Source organism: Prionailurus bengalensis, chromosome A2 (assembly GCF_016509475.1).
Source record: "Prionailurus bengalensis isolate Pbe53 chromosome A2, Fcat_Pben_1.1_paternal_pri, whole genome shotgun sequence".
NCBI lineage: Eukaryota > Metazoa > Chordata > Mammalia > Carnivora > Felidae > Prionailurus > Prionailurus bengalensis.
The window spans coordinates 153,359,233-153,380,311 of NC_057348.1; the positions used below are offsets into that span (position 1 = coordinate 153,359,233).

Genomic DNA, 21,079 nt, shown 5'->3' on the forward strand with positions numbered 1-21,079 from the left:
TTTGTGGATTCGAGCCCTGTGTTGGGCTCTGTGCTGACAACTCGGAGCCTGGAGCCTGCTTCAGATTTTGTGTGTGTGTGTGTGTGTGTGTGTGTGTGTGTGTGTGTGTGTCCCCTCCCCTGTTCACACTCTCTCTCTCAAAAATAAACATTTAAAAATTAAAAAAAAAAAAAAAACTAAAAGAATACCACAAATCATGACCATGAACAACTAGAAAAAGTACCATGCACCCATTCATTCACTCACTCACTTACTAGTACAAGACACTGTGTTGGGCATCATGGAATAAAAAGATGATTCTAATGGGATTTACACTATGGGGGAAAAGGGAGTGAGGGATCATGGTGGAGAGGCCCAAACAGCACAGGGTCAAAGGTCTTTACATTTATTTGCCATAACAAGCCTGCAGTTAAAACCCATATCTTGTAAATGGAGAAAATATAATCATTGTTATGATTGTTTTTAACCCTGACATTGGCTATCAGTTATTTTAGCATGAAATAGGTCTTGAAAGTTTGGTTGCAAAATAAGATTTAAATTTATGTTGTTAGACATTAATTTTTCTTGATTAGAGGATCCATTAACAAATGTATTTACAGAGTTATGTAAATTTTACCATCAAAGAGTCGTAAGTCAGTTAAATTCCTAGGAGCTGCCCTGCTGTGTCAAAGGGCATGAGCCACCCTCACTTGTAATGATCACAGAGCAACTGCAGGGAACCGTGCCTCTGAATCAGATATGACCCTTCTATAAACACTAGCTTTGAGGACTACCCATGTTCAATAGCAAATGCCATGGCCGCATGGTTTCAGGTCAGTTCTCAGGACTACAGGGCAGAGGCCAAGAAGACTGCTGATCCCCTGACATGGATAAGATCTGGTCGCGTTTGAGGTTTCAGCTTACACCACAGAACTTAATCCAAGATAGACAAATCAAAGCAGGAATTAGAGTGATGTCCCCACTCCAACTGGTCGAAGGCTCACTGGGCCACTGGGGTCCAGGAGAAACAGAATTTTTCCCCTGGAGCCCTGTGGCTTATCAGATAGCGTGATATGTCAAAAAATACAGATTAAAATGTTTCCAACATCAGCAAGGGACTGAACCTCCCAGACACCCCAGGCTGGAGCCCAAGGTGCAATGGCAGGCACCTCACAGTTTATCTGGAACCTTCTGGGGTAAAGCTGTTCCTTCCATATTGAGTGTGCTTTTCTCAAGAAACGCTTTCTCAGGCGCTGCAGGACTCGACAGACATGTGGAGGTGCCTTCTGGATTTTCCAAAGAGATCAAGCTATTCGGAAGACATACTCTTATGAATCAAAATCTCTAAGAACGTGAATGATAAACACTGGGAAATTGCAGGAGCACTACAGATCCCACGATATGGGCAAAAAGGTGGATGGGACACAAAGTGCAGTCTCTTCCGGAAGTTCATCATAACCTCTCTCCGTGTAGTTCTGTGGACAGACGGGCCCCTCGCAGGCCAGCAGTACAGCCTGAAGAGCAGGAGCCATCTGCCCTTGGCTCTGATCCAGGTGGCAATCAATCCCCACATCCTGTCCTCTACCAAAACACAGTGGAGTCTCCTCCGGGAGCACAGGTAAAATCCCATTCTAAGTTGTCCTAGCATCAGGCTCAAGACTGGACATTTGGCACTTGAAGGGGACCTTGAATAGGCACCCAATGAAAGAGCAAAGAACATCTGTAAGGTCGCAGGGAATCGCTTGACACTCTTCAAGTCTATGATGGAAATGCTGCTGAGAGCCCTGGGGAATTCTTGGGAGACTGAGGCAGTCCCAGCAGCTGGACAGAAAATGGATCTAGGAGACTTTTATCATGGGTTCACGGAGCCACTCTGGGATCAGCCCCACAGTGTACCTTCTCTACCTGCCACAGAAACCCCCACAGGGCCAAGGGAGTGTGCTGCGGCACACAAGTGGTCCTCACCTGCGTAGGCCCTTAACCACTCAACAATCCCTTCAGAGTTTCCTGCTCTCCTCCTGTTGTGATGCACAGATACTACAATCAAACAACTTTTTCATGGAGCCCAAAGTGCTCCTGCCGCGTTTAAATGATAATCACAGCACCATCAAAAAGAAAAAAGAGACCATCGGGCATTAACTTCCTCAACAGCATGATCCTCCCAGCCTCACCAGCACCCACCACTCTTTCCCTCCCACCTGCCTCCGTAGAAGAGGCGCCATCTTTCCTGCCCAAGGAGTCTGAATCCCTCCTCCCACCCCCCCCCACCCCGTTACTAGCTGTGTGACCTGAGGCAAGTTACTTATCTCCTTGGATGCTGCTGACTTCTTCATCTGTGAAAGGGAGTTAATCGTTGTTTGTCAGAATTAAATAAATTAACACAATGAATACATGTTGAGCACCTACAAGAATGCCCGGCATATGGGAAATGTACATTAAATATTACTTAGCTGTTATCATGCCTATTGTTATTATCATTTATTTCTGTCCACTCTGAGAACTCGCTCCAGTAATGGTACCTTTCCATTTCCTCTTCATTTTCAACCATTTTGGGCTTGTAGTAATCTCCAAAGGTGACCACCATCAATTCATAAGTGTATGCTATTCCATCCATCAATGCGTAGTTCCTATTCCCTCCTGCCCCTTGAGTCTGGGCTGGTCTTGTGAGTTGTTCTGACCAACAATATGCAAAAGAGTCAACACTGTGGCTGCTACTTTTTAATTTTTTTAATTTTATTTAAATCCAAGTTATTTAACATATAGTGTAATAATCATTTCAGGAATAGAACTTAGTGATTCATCACTTACGTATAATACCCAGTGCTCATCCCAACAAGTACCCTCCTTAATGCCCATCACCCATTTAGCCCATCCCCCCACCCAACACCCCACCAGCAACCTTCAGTCTGTTCTCTGTATTTAAGAGTCTCTTATAGTTTGTCCCCTTCTCTGTTTGATCTTATTTTTTCTTCCCTTCCCCTATGATCATCTGTTAAGTTTCTCAAATTCCACATATGAGTGAAATCATATATTTGTCTTTCTAACTGACTTATTTTGCTCACATAATACATTCTAGCTCCATCCACGTTATAGCAAATGGCAAGAGTTCATTCCTTTTGATCGCCGAGTGATATTCCAGTGTATGTATATGCCACATCTTTATCCATTCATCTGTTGATGGACAGTCAGGGTGTTTCCAGACTTTGGCTATTGTCGACAGCCTGGCTTCTTTGGGCTCTTCCCAGACTTTGGCTATCGTCAACAGTCTGGCTTCTTTGGGTAACTTTCAAGCTCAGGATCTTAAGAGAACTGGCAGCTTCTGCTTCATCCCTCCTGGCAGGCTGTCGCCAAATATGAAGTCCTACTGCCCTGAGGCCACTATGCTTTGAGAAAGCCCAAGACAGTCACATGAGAAGAGAGAGGGAGGGCATATGGAGCACCAAGAAACTGGACACATGAGTGAAACCCTCTTAAACCTTGCAGCCCAATCCTGGTACGAACCACCAACAGCCCAATTAATGGCTACAGGGAGAAGAATCAAGGAGGCTTCTGAGACAGTTGTAGAAGGCTCAAGAGGGAGGCGGGCCATTCAGCTGCAAGCCTGATGAGGTCCGTGTTTCTCTGGCCAGAGGTGTCAACCCTCAGGGCCCAGCAGGCCTCTCCCAGGACCTCCATGGAGCAAGCTGAGCCACCTTGGAAAACAGAGTTAAACGGAATATTTTTGTACCCGATGTTTACAGATGCTTGTCTGTCTTGTCCAAATTCCTGACCCACAGAATCATGAGAAATAATAGATCATTATTGTTTCAAGCCATTCAGTTTGGGGGTGATTGTTACGCAGCAAGAGATGACTGAACAATACTCCTCTTTAGCCCTAAAAGAATGCTCCAATCTTATATCCCACCTTAAAAACAAAATATCCCACACAGTTCCTTGATCCTTATTGCTTCCTTTGTATCATCATTGCATCCTCTATTACAGCAGTGACCATGTTGTTGTATAGTTATTTATGTATAGGACCATCTCTCCTACTTGACTGAGTTCCTTGAGGGTCATGACTGACTGCCATATTTATTTTAGTATCCCAATATCTAGCACATGGTGGTGAGAGCTCAGAAAATGTCAGCTGGCAAATGCACACATGTATGATGAATGGGACCTCCAATAACCGGTCTACCTCCAGGCATGCATTCTGGCACTGGAAACCCCAAGACAAAGATGGAATGGAGAAATTTCCAGAACTACACAAAATGCAAAAGGTACAGGAAAGAGATAAAGGGAAGTAACAGCATGGTGGAGTCTGAAGCCACACGTTGAAATCTGCTGCGATTTGGGGGTTGTTTCCGCAGCACGACCAGCTTATCCTGACAGAATACATATCTACATGTGGTTTTCCTCTGAGGAAGAAGTGAATCCTGAATTGCAAAGAGGGAGAAGAGGAACTTGAAGCTTGTCAATGAGTAAAATCAATATAAACTGTGATGAAAAAAAAAAAAAATAGGACAGCTTCAGGCCTAAGATTTCTTGATATTATTTAGAAGGTTAAACTTTAACACCAGATCCAGGCAAGAACTCCAGGTTTTAATACGCTGTATTTTGTGAAGAACCAGAAAGGCCTTGGGCATATAAAACAATGGAAACAGGACAGTGAGGTGCACCGGTTGAGTTTTGAACAAGCTATTTCTTTTAAGGCATCAACTTACTCCCACCGAAATTTCAAAGTTAATGAGAAATTGATTTTAAACCAGTGGTCGACACCGATTTACCAGCAAAGAGAATGTATTACAACCACCCGCTTTGCTGTCAGAAACAAACCACAGGGAAAAAAAGTGTAGTCGAAACAAAGTAGAAATATTATCAAACCCACAAGGATCCGATCCAGAACGCGAGAGAGGAAATGGAGTACAAAAATGTCACTTGGTGTTAAGAAAAATATTATTCTCTGGGCTGGAAGACAGGGAATACAGGCTAGGCTCATAATATTAACTTTCTGAAACTTTTTATTTTTAAACTTTCTCATTTGTAATCTGCTGGGATCAAACAAAACGACACTTCCACGCACCACTGTAACTTTCAAAAGCCTCTTCCTTCATTCCGAGTAACCAATATGGTGAGCACCTTCTATGTGAGGCTGTCAGGGACCAAGGGAACAAGACCCGAGTGAAAAACATCAAGCACCTGGGGCGCTTTCCGCTGGCTGTTAAACACACCTCTCTTACGGAGAAGGCCAACCTCACATACAAGTCGCTCTTGAACTAGAGGACCCGGCTCCAAAAAGCACCAATAAGCTGCCTCCGTTGCCTACTAATGTCGACCAATCAGGACAAGGCCCTTCCAACCAATCAGGGGAAGGGAACGGTCTCCATCCAAGCAGCGCCTCCCCTACTCTTAAGTTAGCGCTGTGTCTCCCTTCGGCTGAAGCTGTAGTCGCAATAAAGCCTTGTCTGTGCCTTTGACTTTTGGGTCCAGCCTCGTTTCTATCACTGTGGGGGCCTTAGGCATGCCCGCACAGCTAGGGCTTCTGTCACGGGCAGGGGCCACAGGTGACCCCGACTGCAACGCTCCATCCAAAGAGTTCACTGCACCAAGCAAGCAAAACCTCTTGAGTAGACGTTTTAATGGTAGAGTCATTCTCTAGCGTGGACCCAGAGCGAAGGAAACCCTGGCTGGGGTACACATCCCCACCTCAGGGGTAGGAACGCTTTCACTAGTTGTGTGACCTTGAGCAAATTAGTGAACCTCTCTGATCTTTACCTTCTCATCTGTAAAATGGAGATCATAACAGCACCTACCTCCCGGAGATAGTGTCTAGATTTAAAAAAGATACACTGTGCCTAGCACGATGTTTGGCACATGGCTAGCACTCTCTAATGGTTGGGTATTGTTCATCATTCCCAGGTCAGCCCTGAGATTTCTGCAGGATAGAAACAGAAAGGAGTGCAAAGGGGGCCTCAGCTGACAGTCCCCAATGCCAATTAGCAATCAAAGAAATGCAACTGTAAAGGAGTCGGGCAAAGATAATAAAGATTGGTAATAGCCTGTATGATGGAGGTCGTAGAAGCAAAACCCGTACTCTGAATCATTGCTAGAGAGAAGGTAGCTTGCTTCAACTTTTCTAGAGAGCAATTTGGCAATATGTATCAAATGTTAATATACGAATACTGCCTGGTCCAGCAATTCTATCTCTGGGAATTTTTCCATCCTATAAGGAAATAATTAGAAAAGTATGTAAAGGCAGATATACAAAGATGCTTACCGCAGTGTCTTTTATCACAGCAAAAGCTGAAAGCCACGGAATTACCCACGAACGGAGAACGGGCTAAATAAAGTATACAACATCCACAGCGTCAAACAAAATCATAATGTGGATCTACATTTCCTAACAACGTAAAGAGTCGATGATAAAGTGTGAAGTGCAAAAAAGCAAGTTAGCAAACAACATGGCGAGGATGATACCATTACTTTGCGTGTATGTGTATGTGCTTGTACGTGTGAAAAAGAAGTCTGAGAGGAAAACCACCAAAATGTCATAATGGTTATCTCTTGGCGATTTTCACTTTCCAACGTACATCTTTTTGTACCATCTGAATCCAGTTTATGTGCAATCGACTTTACATTTGAAGCTTCATCATATCGCTCCTCTGCTCAAAACCCTCCCACTGCTTCCCACCTCACCTGGAGTAATGCCCAAGCCCTTGTGAGGGCCCACGAAGCTCCATCCCAGCGCCCACTTCCTCTACCCCCAGCACCCACCTGAGCACCTGCTGATCCCCACCCCCACCTACTCACCTTTGAGCATCTGGGCCTCCTCCCCATCCCCCAACACCAGGCATACTCCCGCCTTTACGCTGGCTACTTCGTCTGCTGGGAACAGTTTCCCTAAATACCTGCTTGGCCCATGCGCTTACCTCCTTCAAATCTTTGATTAAATGTCATCATCGTGGGTGAACTGAGTCCTCCCCAAATTCCTATGTTGAAGTCCCAACCCCCAATACCTCAGAATGTGACCTTATGTGATTAGTTAAGATGAGGTCATAGTGGAAGAGGAGGATGGCCCCTAATCCAATGGAACTGTCCCTGTAAAAAGGAGAAATCTGAACACAGGCATGCACACAGGGAGAAGGCCACGTGAGGATCAGAGGCTTACGGCCACAAGCCAAGGAACAGGGGACATGCCTGGAAACGCCCTCCCTTAGCGCCTTCGGAGGGAACATGGTCTTGCCGACCCAGATCTGGGACTTCTAGACTTCAGAGAACCATGTGCCAGTAAACTGTTGTTTAAGCCACTCAGTTGGTGGCATTTTGTTACGGCACACTCTAGCGAACTAATAGACTCACCTTCTCAATGAGGCCTCCCTAACCACCCAGATTAAAACTTCAATTCCTCACTCCCAAGCCCCCTCTCTGCTCTCTATTCCTTCCTGTGCTTATCACGTAGTGACACAGCATACAGTCAACCCGATGTATCCCCAGGACCCGCCACAGTGGCCAGTCACTCAAGAAAGGGTTGAAGAGTGAATGAGCAAACCACACAGAGGGACACAGGTAAAGTCTGCCCTGATGAAGCCTGCTGTCTAGTGGATGGAGACAGCGAATAAACAGACATATGCAACATGGGGATAAGCACCACGGAGAAAAATAAAGCAGAATCAGGAGCAAGGAATTATGAAGGAGGTTACTGAATTTTTAAAACTTAGTTAGAGAAAGCCTCCCTGACCACATGCGATCTGAGCAGACCTGAAGGGATGCAGTAAACCATGCAGATAATATCAGAGATAAGAATGTTCTAGGCAGAGGGAACAGTACATACATATTATTGCCATGAACACATAATATTTTTATAATCGGGAAAAAAACCAACAAAGCTACTATAATCCTGAAAATGCATACAAATATTTAAAAGCCCCGTCTCCAGGGGTGCCTGGGTGGCTCAGTCAGCTGAGTGTCCAACTTCGACTCAGGTCATGATCTCACGGTTCGTGAGTTCAAGCCCTGCATCAGGCTGCCTGCTGTCAGCATAGAGCCTGCTTTGGATCCTCTGTACCCCCCTCTCTCTGCCCCTCCCCTGCTGGAATTCTCTCCCTCAAAAATGAATAAAATACTTGAAAATAAATAAATGCCTCATTCCAAGGACTAGGAAGAAGAATCTGATTTTACAAAGTCCTAAGGCTCTATTCAGCCTCTATTTAGGCCCAAGCCGAAAACTCCAACCCTATACCCCCAGTCCAGTCCCCCATCCCATCCTCCATCAAACAGCTGCCCAGGAGAAAAACATTCAATAATACACAGATGGTGCCGTGAGGTGAGATGAAGGGAGAGGTAAAGGGAGAGGTGAGAGGAGAGGTAAAGGGTGAGGTGAGGGGTGACGGGTGAGGAGAGAGGTAAAGGGTGAGGTGACGGGTGACGGGTGAGGGGAGAGGTAAAGGGTGAAGTGAGGGGCAACGGGTGAGGGGAGAGGTAAAGGGTGAGGTGAAGGGTGATGGGTGAGGGGAGAGGTGAAGGGTGAGGTGGGGTGAGGGGTGATGGGTGAGGGGAGAGGTAAAGGGTGAGTTGAGGGGCAACGGGTAAGGGGAGAGGTAAAGGGTGAGGTGAGGGGTGACAGGTGAGGGGAGAGGTAAAGGGTGAGGTGAGGGGTGACGGGTGAGGGGAGAGGTAAAGGGTGAGGTGAGGGGTGACGGGTGAGGGGAGGGGTGATGGGTGAGGGGAGACGTAAAGGGTGAGTTGAGGGGCAACGGGTAAGGGGAGAGGTAAAGGGTGAGGTGAGGGGCGACGGGTGAGGGGAGAGGTAAAGGGTGAGGTGAGGGGTGACGGGTGAGGGGAGGGGTGATGGGTGAGGGGAGAGGTAAAGAGTGAGGAGAGGGGTGATGGGTGAGGGGAGAGGTAAAGGGTGAGGTGAGGGGTGACGGGTGAGGGGAGAGGTAAAGGGTGAGGTGAGGGGTGACGGGTGAGGGGAGAGGTAAAGGGTGAGGTGAGGTGAGGGGTGATGGGTGAGGGGAGAGGTAAAGGGAGAGGTGAGGGGTGATGGGTGACGTGAGGGGTGATGGGTGAGGGGAGAGGTAAAGGGTGAGGTGAGGGGTGATGGGTGAGGTGAGGGGTGATGGGTGAGGGGAGAGGTAAAGGGTGAGGTGAGGGGTGACGGGTGAGGGGAGAGGTAAAGGGTGAGGTGAGGGGTGACGGGTGAGGGGAGAGGTAAAGGGTGAGGTGAGGGGTGACTGGTGAGGGGAGAGGTAAAGGGTGAGGTGAGGGGTGACGGGTGAGGGGAGAGGTAAAGGGTGAGGTGAGGGGTGACGGGTGAGGGGAGGGGTGATGGATGAGGGGAGACGTAAAGGGTGAGTTGAGGGGCAACGGGTAAGGGGAGAGGTAAAGGGTGAGGTGAGGGGTGACGGGTGAGGGGAGAGGTAAAGGGTGAGGTGAGGGGTGACGGGTGAGGGGAGGGGTGATGGGTGAGGGGAGAGGTAAAGAGTGAGGAGAGGGGTGATGGGTGAGGGGAGAGGTAAAGGGTGAGGTGAGGGGTGACGGGTGAGGGGAGAGGTAAAGGGTGAGGTGAGGGGTGACGGGTGAGGGGAGAGGTAAAGGGTGAGGTGGGGTGAGGGGTGAGGTGAGGGGTGATGGGTGAGGGGAGAGGTAAACGGTGAGGTGAGGTGAGGGGTGATGGGTGAGGGGAGAGGTAAAGGGTGAGGTGAGGGGTGATGGGTGAGGTGAGGGGTGATGGGTGAGGGGAGAGGTAAAGGCTGAGGTGAGGGGTGATGGGTGAGGTGAGGGGTGATGGGTGAGGGGAGAGGTAAAGGGTGAGGTGAGGGGTGACGGGTGAGGGGAGAGGTAAAGGGTGAGGTGAGGGGTGACGGGTGAGGGGAGAGGTAAAGGGTGAGGTGAGGGGTGACTGGTGAGGGGAGAGGTAAAGGGTGAGGTGAGGGGTGACGGGTGAGGGGAGAGGTAAAGGGTGAGGTGAGGGGTGATGGGTGAGGGGAGGGGTGATGGATGAGGGGAGACGTAAAGGGTGAGTTGAGGGGCAACGGGTAAGGGGAGAGGTAAAGGGTGAGGTGAGGGGCGACGGGTGAGGGGAGAGGTAAAGGGTGAGGTGAGGGGTGACGGGTGAGGGGAGGGGTGATGGGTGAGGGGAGGGGTGATGGGTGAGGGGAGACGTAAAGGGTGAGTTGAGGGGCAACGGGTAAGGGGAGAGGTAAAGGGTGAGGTGAGGGGTGACGGGTGAGGGGAGAGGTAAAGGGTGAGGTGAGGGGTGATGGGTGAGGGGAGAGGTAAAGGGTGAGGTGAGGTGAGGTGAGGTGAGGGGTGATGGGTGAGGGGAGAGGTAAAGGGTGAGGTGAGGGGTGATGGGTGAGGTGAGGGGTGACGGGTGAGGGGAGAGGTAAAGGGTGAGGTGAGGGGTGACGGGTGAGGGGAGAGGTAAAGGGTGAGGTGAGGGGTGACGGGTGAGGGGAGAGGTAAAGGGTGAGGTGAGGGGTGACGGGTGAGGGGAGGGGTGATGGATGAGGGGAGACGTAAAGGGTGAGTTGAGGGGCAACGGGTAAGGGGAGAGGTAAAGGGTGAGGTGAGGGGCGACGGGTAAGGGGAGAGGTAAAGGGTGAGGTGAGGGGCGACGGGTGAGGGGAGAGGTAAAGGGTGAGGTGAGGGGTGACGGGTGAGGGGAGGGGTGATGGGTGAGGGGAGGGGTGATGGGTGAGGGGAGACGTAAAGGGTGAGTTGAGGGGCAACGGGTAAGGGGAGAGGTAAAGGGTGAGGTGATGGGTGACGGGTGAGGGGAGAGGTAAAGGGTGAGGTGAGGGGTGATGGGTGAGGGGAGAGGTAAAGGGTGAGGTGAGGTGAGGTGAGGGGTGATGGGTGAGGGGAGAGGTAAAGGGTGAGGTGAGGGGTGATGGGTGAGGTGAGGGGTGACGGGTGAGGGGAGAGGTAAAGGGTGAGGTGAGGGGTGATGGGTGAGGTGAGGGGTGACGGGTGAGGGGAGAGGTAAAGGGTGAGGTGAGGGGTGACGGGTGAGGGGAGAGGTAAAGGGTGAGGTGAGGGGTGACGGGTGAGGGGAGAGGTAAAGGGTGAGGTGAGGGGTGACGGGTGAGGGGAGGGGTGATGGATGAGGGGAGACGTAAAGGGTGAGTTGAGGGGCAACGGGTAAGGGGAGAGGTAAAGGGTGAGGTGAGGGGCGACGGGTGAGGGGAGAGGTAAAGGGTGAGGTGAGGGGTGACGGGTGAGGGGAGGGGTGATGGGTGAGGGGAGGGGTGATGGGTGAGGGGAGACGTAAAGGGTGAGTTGAGGGGCAACGGGTAAGGGGAGAGGTAAAGGGTGAGGTGAGGGGTGACGGGTGAGGGGAGAGGTAAAGGGTGAGGTGAGGGGTGATGGGTGAGGGGAGAGGTAAAGGGTGAGGTGAGGTGAGGTGAGGGGTGATGGGTGAGGTGAGGGGTGATGGGTGAGGTGAGGGGTGATGGGTGAGGGGAGAGGTAAAGGATGAGGTGAGGGGCAACGGGTGAGGGGAGAGGTAAAGGGTGAGGTGAGGGGCGACGGGTGAGGGGAGAGGTAAAGGGTGAGGTGAGGGGCGACGGGTGAGGGGAGAGGTAAAGGGTGAGGTGAGGGGCAACAGGTGAGGGGAAGGTAAAGGGTGAGGGGAAGGGTGATGGGTGAGGTGGGGGGGGTGAGGGGAGAAGTAAAGGGTGAAGTGGGGTGAGGGGTGATGGGTGAGGGGAGAGGTAAAGGGTGAGGTGAGGGGTGATGGGTGGGGTGAGGGTGAGGGGAGAGGTAAAGGGTGAGGTGAGGGGTGACGGGTGGGGTGAGGGGTGTGGTAAGGGGTGACGGGTGAGGTGAGGGGCAACGGGTGAGGGGAGAGGTAAAGGGTGAGGTGAGGGGCAACGGGTGAGGGGAGAGGTAAAGGCTGAGGTGAGGGGTGATGGGTGGGGTGAGGGGTGAGGGGAGAGGTAAGGGGTGACGGGTGAGGTGAGGGGTGACGGGTGAGGGGAGAGGTAAAGGGTGAGAGGAGAGGTCAAGGGTGAAGCGAAGCAGTCCTGAGGCAGAGAGGCCTGAGATCCTAAGCCGTAAGCCAAGTGCAAGGGCTATGAGCCCTCTCCTGGCCACCAGACACTGACACGTCCCCCTGCCCCAATCCAGATCCGGCCGCTGATGGTCTGCAGAAGCCCTTTCACCCCAGCCTGTCACCTCGGCCCACCTGTCCCCACGGTGAACACCTGCTGCGTGCTCCTGCCCTGCCCCCAGACCCCCACCCAACCAGCTAGTCCTCACCCAGTCTCACCTTGGGTTGTTTTTTCTTTTTTTAATAATTGTGGTTTAAGAAAAAAAGAAGTATTAACCACCCACTTCTAAGTGTACAACTCGGTAATGTGACGTATGTTACACCGTCGTGCGACCGGTCTCCAGAACACTTTTCATCTCGCGGAGCCCGTGAAACACTAACTCCCCTTTGCCCCCCTCCCCTCAGCCCCTGGCAACCACCGTCCTACTTTCTGTCTCCACGACTCTGACAACTCTGGGCACCTCACGGAAATGGAACCCTACAGTTTTTGTCTTCCTGTGACGGGCGTATCTCCCTAAGGTCCATCCGTGGTGCAGCACGTGTCCGAATTTCCTTCTTTTTTAAGAAGGAATAATTCCATTGTAAGGATAAGCCATATTTTGTTAATCCGTTCACCTCTTGACAGACGCTCGGGTTGCTGCCACCTCCACGTCAGCTTTGACACCTGTTTGCTTCAGCCACCTCCATGTGCTTTTGTAATCGTCGGCAGCCTTCCTCCCTGACCCTTGCTATCAGCACAGAGAAATTAAGGGCCAGGCAAAAGGCTTCCAAATACGCTCAGAGCCCTTGGGGAGACACGGAGCAGGACCAGCTCTGTGATGTGCACGTCCAGCCAGACACCAGCTCAGCTCTGAATGTGCTACAGCTCCCTGCCTCAGTTTTCCCAAGCAACCTTAAAATTGGGGCTGTTTGGGGGCACCTGGGTGGCTCAGTCGGTTAAGCGTCCAACTTCGGCTCAGGTCATGATCTCATGGTTCATGGGCTGGAGCCCCGCATCGGGTTCTGTGCTCACAGCTCGGAGCCTGAGCCCGCTTCAAATTTTATGTCTCCCTCTCTCTCTCTGCTCCTCCCCTGCTCATGCTCGGTCTCTCTCTCCTTCAAAAATAAATAAAAACATTTTTAAAAATTTTTTTAATAAAAATAAAATAAAAAAATAAAATAAAATAAAATAAAATAAAATAAAATAAAATAAAATAAAATAAAATAAAATCGGGGCTGTTTACAAGTTAAAGACTCCTCAGTAATTAGGTAACAACTAAAAATGTCTGAAATGCACCCAACCTCAATGAGAAACAGCCGAGGCCGGAGCTTCTCAGCCCTTACTGTGCGTACAAATCCCTGCGAGATGCTGGTAACAGGTACATTCGGTAGACCTGGGGTGGGGCCAGAGACTTCCTGTCTAACAAGCTCCCAGGGGCTGCTGATGCTGCTTGTCTCTGGACCACACCTGGAGCAGCAAAGGCCTAGCACCTTCTCACCACCCGTTCACACCTGTCTCCTGGGCTTTGCCCAAGTTCCCCTCAAAGCTGGCTTCAGCAGATGGTTTGTTTTGTGTGTTTGGGGCTTTCCCCCTTTGAAAGCTCCCCAGTGGTATTTACCCAGCGTTTTAACGCAGCCCTTCAGGCTGTCTGGCTCCAAAGTTAATCCTAGCACCCAAAACGATAGGGATGAAGGGTTCCTTCCACAGGCCCAAACAGGAGACAGGAGAACAAAGAAGCAAAGACCGCTTCTAAATGACTCTGCCGATCACCAGGAGGTGGGGGGCTCCTGAGGCCCACCTCGAGCCAAGACATGCCAGGAGACAACCCTGGGACACTGTCGCCAAGGCTCTGGGCCACCCAGGGCTGCTAAAGCAGCAAGCAGAGGGCACTCACCCGGCCTGCTACCAAGACTGGCCTTCCGACTTCCCCAGGCCCCCGCCACTGCCTGGCAATTAGTGCCTTCACCTCTTGCCAGGCTCCTCTACAAACCAGTTGTGTTTTCTCAAGCCCCCGAATCCCACCCCTGCTTGCCATCCTCCCGAAAGATCATCTTGTCCACCTCTCTCCACAAAGCTATCCCCTCCCCAATGTCTGTCTCCAGAGTAGCCCCCCATTTCTCCCTCCCGCCCTCACTGCCCCCTTTCCACCACCTCCTTTAGCCCCACAGAGTGTCGCATTACTCCTATTTCCTAACTGCACAAGAAGCCCCTGCCTTTCCACCCCGCCTTTTACCTTCCCCTAACTTTCCGCCTTATTTCACTCCTTGAACGCACACAGAAACCCCCCCTCACCCCAAAGTGGAAGATGGTCCTCTGCAGGCTGCTCGTCTGTCATCACAAAGTGCACCCTGGGGTTGGAAAGCCCTTCAGCGCTGACCCTCAATGTCTACAAATCCTGAGTGCCTGAGGGAGGGCATGGAGGCCCCAGGCACTTGAAGGGTTGGAGATGCTCAGTATAGCAGCTATTTACGGACTGGTATGGTAGTATTTCAGTATTTTCACTCCCAGCCAAATGTCCGTAATAAACGAATGGGTTATAAATCAGGGCAGGTCTAGTGAACCGTTTTGTGCTAAAGTTCCCTGGTCAAATGCAATAGGGCTCTTACACACTATGCACATAGATTCAATCCCTAAGGCAGGTGTATCTCAAGGTCTCTGAAAATCTGGATTGGCTCCAGAGCAGTCTGGGCTGACTCAGGCGCCAGTGATCTAACACCACTTACTCCCAGATGGTTGGAACAGGAGGCATTACCTCTTAGCCCTGAGCTTCCCCAACTTCAAGTGTATGTACGATATCGCCTAAGGATCTTGTGAAAATGCAGATTCTGACTCAGAAGGTTTGGTTGGGGTGGGACCTGAGATTCTTTGCGCATTTCTTTTTATTTTTTTAAGTTTATTTATTTATTTTGAGAGAGAGCATGTGCACGCATGGGAGGGGCAGAGAGAGAGAGGGAGTACGAGGAAAACCCAAGCAGCCTCCATCCACTCTGTCAGCACAGAGCCCTATGCGGGGCTCAAACCCACGAACCATGACAGCATGACCTGCGCTGAAATCAAGAATTGGATGCTTAACCAAGTGAGCCACCCAGGCGCCCCAAGATTCTGCATTTCTAACAAGCTACCAGATGGTGACGGTACTGGTCTGTGGACCACACGTTCACAGTGAGTAGCAAGGTTAGATTTTCACTAATGAGGAGAAGCAATGCCTAAAGCTCTAAACCACAGCACTAGCACACCTGAAGCATTATCACTGAAGACGGATAAAAGGAAGAGACAGGGGCGCCTGGGTGGCGCAGTCGGTTAAGCGTCCGACTTCAGCCAGGTCACGATCTCGCAGTCCGTGAGTTCGAGCCCCGCGTCAGGCTCTGTGCTGATGGCTCAGAGCCTGGAGCCTGTTTCCGATTCTGTGTCTCCCTCTCTCTCTGCCCCTCCCCCGTTCATGCTCTGTCTCTCTCTGTCCCAAAAATAAATAAACGTTGAAAAAAAAAATTAAAAAAAAAAAAAGGAAGAGACAAAGACCATGAGAGAGCAAAGTATGTGTCCCAGGGGTGGGGATGCAGGTGGTTAGAGGATTTTAAAAAAATTTTTTTAATGTTTTATTTTTATTTGTGAGAAAGAGAGAGAGAGCGCGTGCGAGGGAGAAGCAGAGAGAGAGATACAGAATCCAAAGCAGGCTCCACGCTCTGAGCTGTCAGCACAGAGCCCAATGTGGGGCTTGAACCCATGAACCACGAGATCATGACCTGAGCCGAAGTCAGACACTCAACTGACTGAGCCACCCAGGCACCCCGAGGATTTTTTTTTTAAAAGAAGAATGGAATGAACTGCCTTGAGCAAGTCACTGGGCTAGAACGACAGGACAGGGAGAGAGTGACACAAACATTCGCCAACATTCACAACACCAAACATTCACAGGACTGTTGCTATGAAGGTTCCTCAAAAAACTAAAAACAGAACTACCCTACGACCCAGCAATTGCACTACTAGGTATTTATCCAAGAGATACAGGTGTGCTGTTTCGGAGGGGCACATGTACCCCATGTTTATAGCAGCACTATCAACAATAGCCAAAGTATGAAAAGAGCCCAAAAGCCCATCAACGGATGAATGAATAAAGAAGATGTGGTATATATATACAATGGAGTATTGCTCGGCAATCAAAAAGAATGAAATCTTGCCATTTGCAACTACGTGGATGGAACCAGAGGGTATTATGCTAAGTGAAAGTAGTCAGAGAAAGACAAAAATCATATGACTTCACTCATAGGAGGACTTTAAGATGAACATAAGGGAAGGGAAACAAAAATAATATAAAAACAGGGAGGGGGACAAAACAGAAGAGACTCATAAATATGGAGAACAAACTGAGGGTTGCTGGAGGGGTGGAGGGAGGGGGAGGGGCTAAATGGGTAAGGGGCATTAAGAAATCTACTCCTGAAATCATTGTTGCACTGTATGCTAACTAATTTGGATGTAAATTTTAAAAAATAAAATTTAAAAAAGTTTTAAAAATAATGCCCAATGCTGGTGATGATGAAGAGAGGCAACTGCATAAATTTTTAGGATTTCAGTGTTACAGCGTTACAGAAATAGTTGATTCATTCAAGAACCACTTACGGAGCACCTCGTAGGTGCACCGAGCACCCTAAACAAAACATGCAAAGATTCAGCCTGGTAGGTCTTAGATTTGAATCACATTCTAACTCCCCTTCTAGAAATGTATGCCAAACACACACACACACACACACACACACACACACACACACACACACACAAATACAGACAACAAATACAGACAAAGCCTTATCTACATATCTATTCATCATAGCATTATTTATAACAGCCAAAAAAGCTGGAAATATAAAAGAATAATTAAGGAAATTATTAGGATGGAACACCATGTTTTCAAACAATATTTAATGAATAGGATAATGCTTAGATTAAATAATGAGCGAAAAAAGTAGTAAATGTATTTGTGCAAATATTTCATTTCATTTTAATGTGAACAGCAACAAAAAAAACTATTTAGTGTTATCTATGGGTTGTGGGATTATGAGTATCTGTTTTCTGTACCTTCTAGTAATTTCCAAATTCTCAGCAAAATTATCACATTCATAGTAACTATTATTTTAAGGACTTATCCCCGAATAAGATGAGGAAATGGAGCACAATTCTTTCTTTTTATACTGTGGACGTGGGATCGCCTAAAAAATACATTCAAAAGCAAGTCCAAAGTACTACAAGTTGTTTCCATAACAGTGAACAGTCAAGACCAAACTTATAAATGTTTAAACAAACAAAAAAAAGGGCACATTCAAAATGCTGAATGAAACAGAAGTAGGCAAGAAATCAATAAAACACAGGAATTTAAATATAGACTGAAAGGTGGACTCCATTTAACAGAGGTTAATGAGAAGACTGGTTAATGAGAAGGAGATGGTTTTCAGCCGGCCACACGAGCGAGACTGCTGCCTAACCCAGGAAATCCCACGCAGGATTAAGACGTGCCACTTTCTGAACAACGCTCTTTAGAAGGAGAACCACCACAGCAGGGTTCAGCAAAGCCTCCCCCCATCCCCACTCTGACAGTGAAAAGACAACACTCAGGACGAGGAGCCAGAGGGTCCTAGTGGCACAGAGGAGACGTGGGCCAAACAAGTGAAACGCAACCTCTTCCCAGGATTCAACCAGCACTCGCCATGCCCAGGCCTCCACCGCTGTGGCTTCTCACAGCCTTCAACAAGGGGGTCAGGGGCCACCTTTAAGATAGGTCTTCTCTAAGGATGGCCCACGCCTTCCTGCCCGCCAACAAGTCCGCGCAGGGATCTGCACTCGCTTTGGGTTTCCAACTGGATCCTTGAGGACAGACGCCATGTCCTCCACTTCTAGCATTGAGATTCTATCACCTGGCCTAGAAGCAGCCATGCAAACCCGAGGAGCCCGGTACACAAATCAGCGAAAGGATGAAGTCTCCAGTGAAGTCAGCTGCAGCACCGAAATATAATGAACTTCACATCTCCAACTTGAACGTCTGCATTGGGGGTTGATGGGAAACAGGAATGACTTCTAAAGACAAGTTACAGAGGGACAATGCAAACAGCTAGATACTTTAAATTTATCAAAAGAATTACTTCTACTCTCCACCCCATCTACAAGTACATCCCGATGGCCACGCTCACACGGGGAAGCTGTGCAGAAGTTAAATGCAGAGAGTGTGGAATCAAACTAACCTAAACTCCTGAAGTCTTAGCTTCCTCATCTGTAAAATGGGCATAATCGTGCCGAACTCAAGACATGATTGGATCATGTCTACAAAATACGGCATCTGGCACAGAGGACGCACTGCGTAAATGGAAACGATTAGTGTGCCAGGTATCAGATGGGCTTTCTTTGCCGACTAAAGCCAAGGGCACTCTTCATGATTATCTCTTCTCACAGAAAGCCCCGAGTCTCCTCTCCTCTGAATAGGCAGAAGGCACTAATGAGAACTGACGGGCTAGGGCAGGCGAACTGCTTGCACTCTCTGTATACTGCCTTCAAGAGACCTGTTCTGTCGCCCTTGCTCTGGTATGGCTCCCTGAAGCAGGGTTACCCACCTCCCCCAGCTGTGGGAAATCTTTGTGGAGGCCTCAGGTGTCTATAAGCCTAGAGGTCATGGGGCAGTAGAGGGGAAATGGAAAAGTAATGAGTTTGCACTAACTAGCCAGTGACCTTGACCAAGCCAATTCTCTTATCAGTCTCCTCTGTAGTAAGGGGAGTGGTTCCATTCTATGATCCCTGAAGTCCCTGCCTGTGTTTCTATTGCACCATCCCTTATGTGGCACTGGTTATAATTCCGACAGTGATGTCCAAGGGACACCTTCAAATGTGTTCCATTTCCTTCCAAAGCCATTTGGCAGTCCTTTGGCCCTGCTCCCATGAGAAGGGAGGATTCGGAGGAGATTCCGTGGCTCTGCTTGTGCTCACCGTGCAGAAGCCCTCCACCCAGAGCTGCTCATTCCACCTTTCCTTTTCTGCCCCCAAAGTGGTCGAGTGTGTGTGCCGGGCCAATCACCAGCTTGGAGCGTGTCAGCTCAGAGATGGTTTCCAGACCATCCTGTGTGTGTGCTCAGGGTGGACAAATAAACATTTCAGACAAGCAATATGAATTAAATCATTTCAACAACAAAACCCGCCCACATGCTCCTTCATAAATGACGCCTTTTAATACCATGCTGCCGAAGAGTCAGTAAACTGCATCTATTATAAAACAACCCTTACTCCTTTCATGCCCTGACACTTAAGAATCACAATATTTTCACACTCTATTGTACTGATGCACTTGCAGAAGTAAGAGCAATAGCTATTTCCCTGGAAAGATCCATGGCCAGGGCGCTTTCCAAGAGATTTTCTTTGAATGTTCTTTGTGTCCTGGTGCACTGGGGGACACCGCCAGCCTGCCTGCATCTGGGGGACGCCGGGCGACTCGGACTAAGGCAATGCCGTCTCAAAGCACACACCCCGAATGGGCCCCTTCGCCCCTACAATAAAGTATTCCCAAACATTTGATATACCACACTGATAGAAACATGCACAAATACAATTTCAGTGCCTCCCTTTTGCAGAGAAAATAAAGGCACATTTGGAGAAGCCACAGACCCGCCTCCGGCTTCGTGGATACCAGGAGAGCTTTGCAGACCTTTGGCAAGACTGGCCAGAATCCGTTCGCTTTTTTCCTTTTATTTTCGCCGTGCCTCTTATTTGCTGGGCCCAAGAAGAATGGAAAAAGCATCTCAAGAAAGGAGGGCTAGGGAGCGGTGGAGAATAAAAGAGGGTGGGCGGGGAAAGCACGATTTTGAAAATAACAGCAATAAAAAAAGGCAGGGTCGCGGCCCGAGCGTCTCGGCGGTGCTTACCTGGGGCGCATGAGGCCGGCCGGGCCAGCAGCAGCAGCCAGAGGCCGGGGAGCAGCAGCCCCGGGCGGCGGCGGAGGCGGCGGGCGCGGCGGGCGGAAGGCCCGCGGCCGCTCGGCCCCGGGACCAGCGCGACCCCGGCGCGGGTCTTCCCCTCCATGGCCGCGCCTCGGCGTCGGCGCCGCGCCCCCGGCAGTCCCGGCCGGCGCCCCGGCCCGGCCTCGCGGCTCGGCGCTCTCGGGCCCGGGAGGGGCGGCCGCTGCGGCTGCGGCTGGGACGGGGCGCCGCGCACCGGCGCGGAGGGAGGCCGGCGAGGCGGGGGCGGGCCGGGGGCCGGAACCGCGGACAGGGGCCGCCAGCCGCACGCCGGCCTCGCCGCTCCGCCCCCTTCGGAGCCTCCGAGCCGCTGCTCGGCAACGCGCGGGCCCGGGCGCGGGGAGGCGAGCACCACCTCCCGGCCGGCCGGGCGCCTGCCTGCGGGGCGGCCGGGCGGCGGGCGCGGGGCTGGGGCGCGCCGAGGCCGCGCCGCGCGGGGCCGGTGCCGGGTCTCCCCCAGGACCCGCCTCCCGGGAGGAGGCGCGGGGGGGGGGGGGGGCGCGGGAGGCCTGGGCCCGGCCGGCGCCGCCCCGCCCCGAACACCGGGGCCCGCGGCCCGGGTGGCCCCGCGCGTTCCGCCCCCGGGGGCGCCGGGAGGGAGGGAGGCAGGCCGGCGAGGAGGGGTCAGGGCCGGAAAACCTGGCAAGCCCGGAGGGCGGCGGGCCTCTGGCTCCTCCTCTGGCGCCTGGCTTCGCTCTGCTCCGTCCAGTGCGGGGCAGCAGGTGTGAGTGGGACGCCGGCGTTCGTAGGACAGCCTTCGGGGCTGCGGAGGGGACAAAGCGGAGGGAAGGTCGGGCTCCCTTCGCAAGAGCCCCACGTGCAGTATTGGAGGTGAGAAGAGCGCACGCACAGCTCTCCCCGTCCTTTCTCCCTCTAGAGGTTCTGCCTCCGGTCTGGGTCGTTAAGGAGCCACCGGACGCTCTGGGCCCGGGAGGCTCGCCAACCCCGCGCGTAGTAGGCCTTCGGAAGGCGCCTGCTGAACCGAATTGCCGCGGAGCTGGAGAGAACCGCGCACGTCCAGGCCCTCTTAGGGAAAGCAGCCCTCTTAGGCAATGGAGAGATGTCAGGGGATGGACGTCGGGAGAGTCAGAGTTTGAC

At 51.0% G+C, this 21,079-nt stretch overlaps 1 protein-coding gene across 1 annotated transcript in view; it reads right to left on the minus strand.

Annotated features, from left to right (window-relative positions):
• The window catches only part of KIAA1549 (KIAA1549 ortholog), a 163,013-nt gene that overhangs the window by 131,107 nt on the left and 10,827 nt on the right, over window positions 1-21,079 (minus strand). Inside the window, exon 2 of the mRNA XM_043589639.1 lies at window positions 19,889-20,744. Coding sequence (XP_043445574.1) covers window positions 19,889-20,744 — 856 coding nt within the window. The remainder of the gene's footprint in view (window positions 1-19,888; window positions 20,745-21,079) is intronic.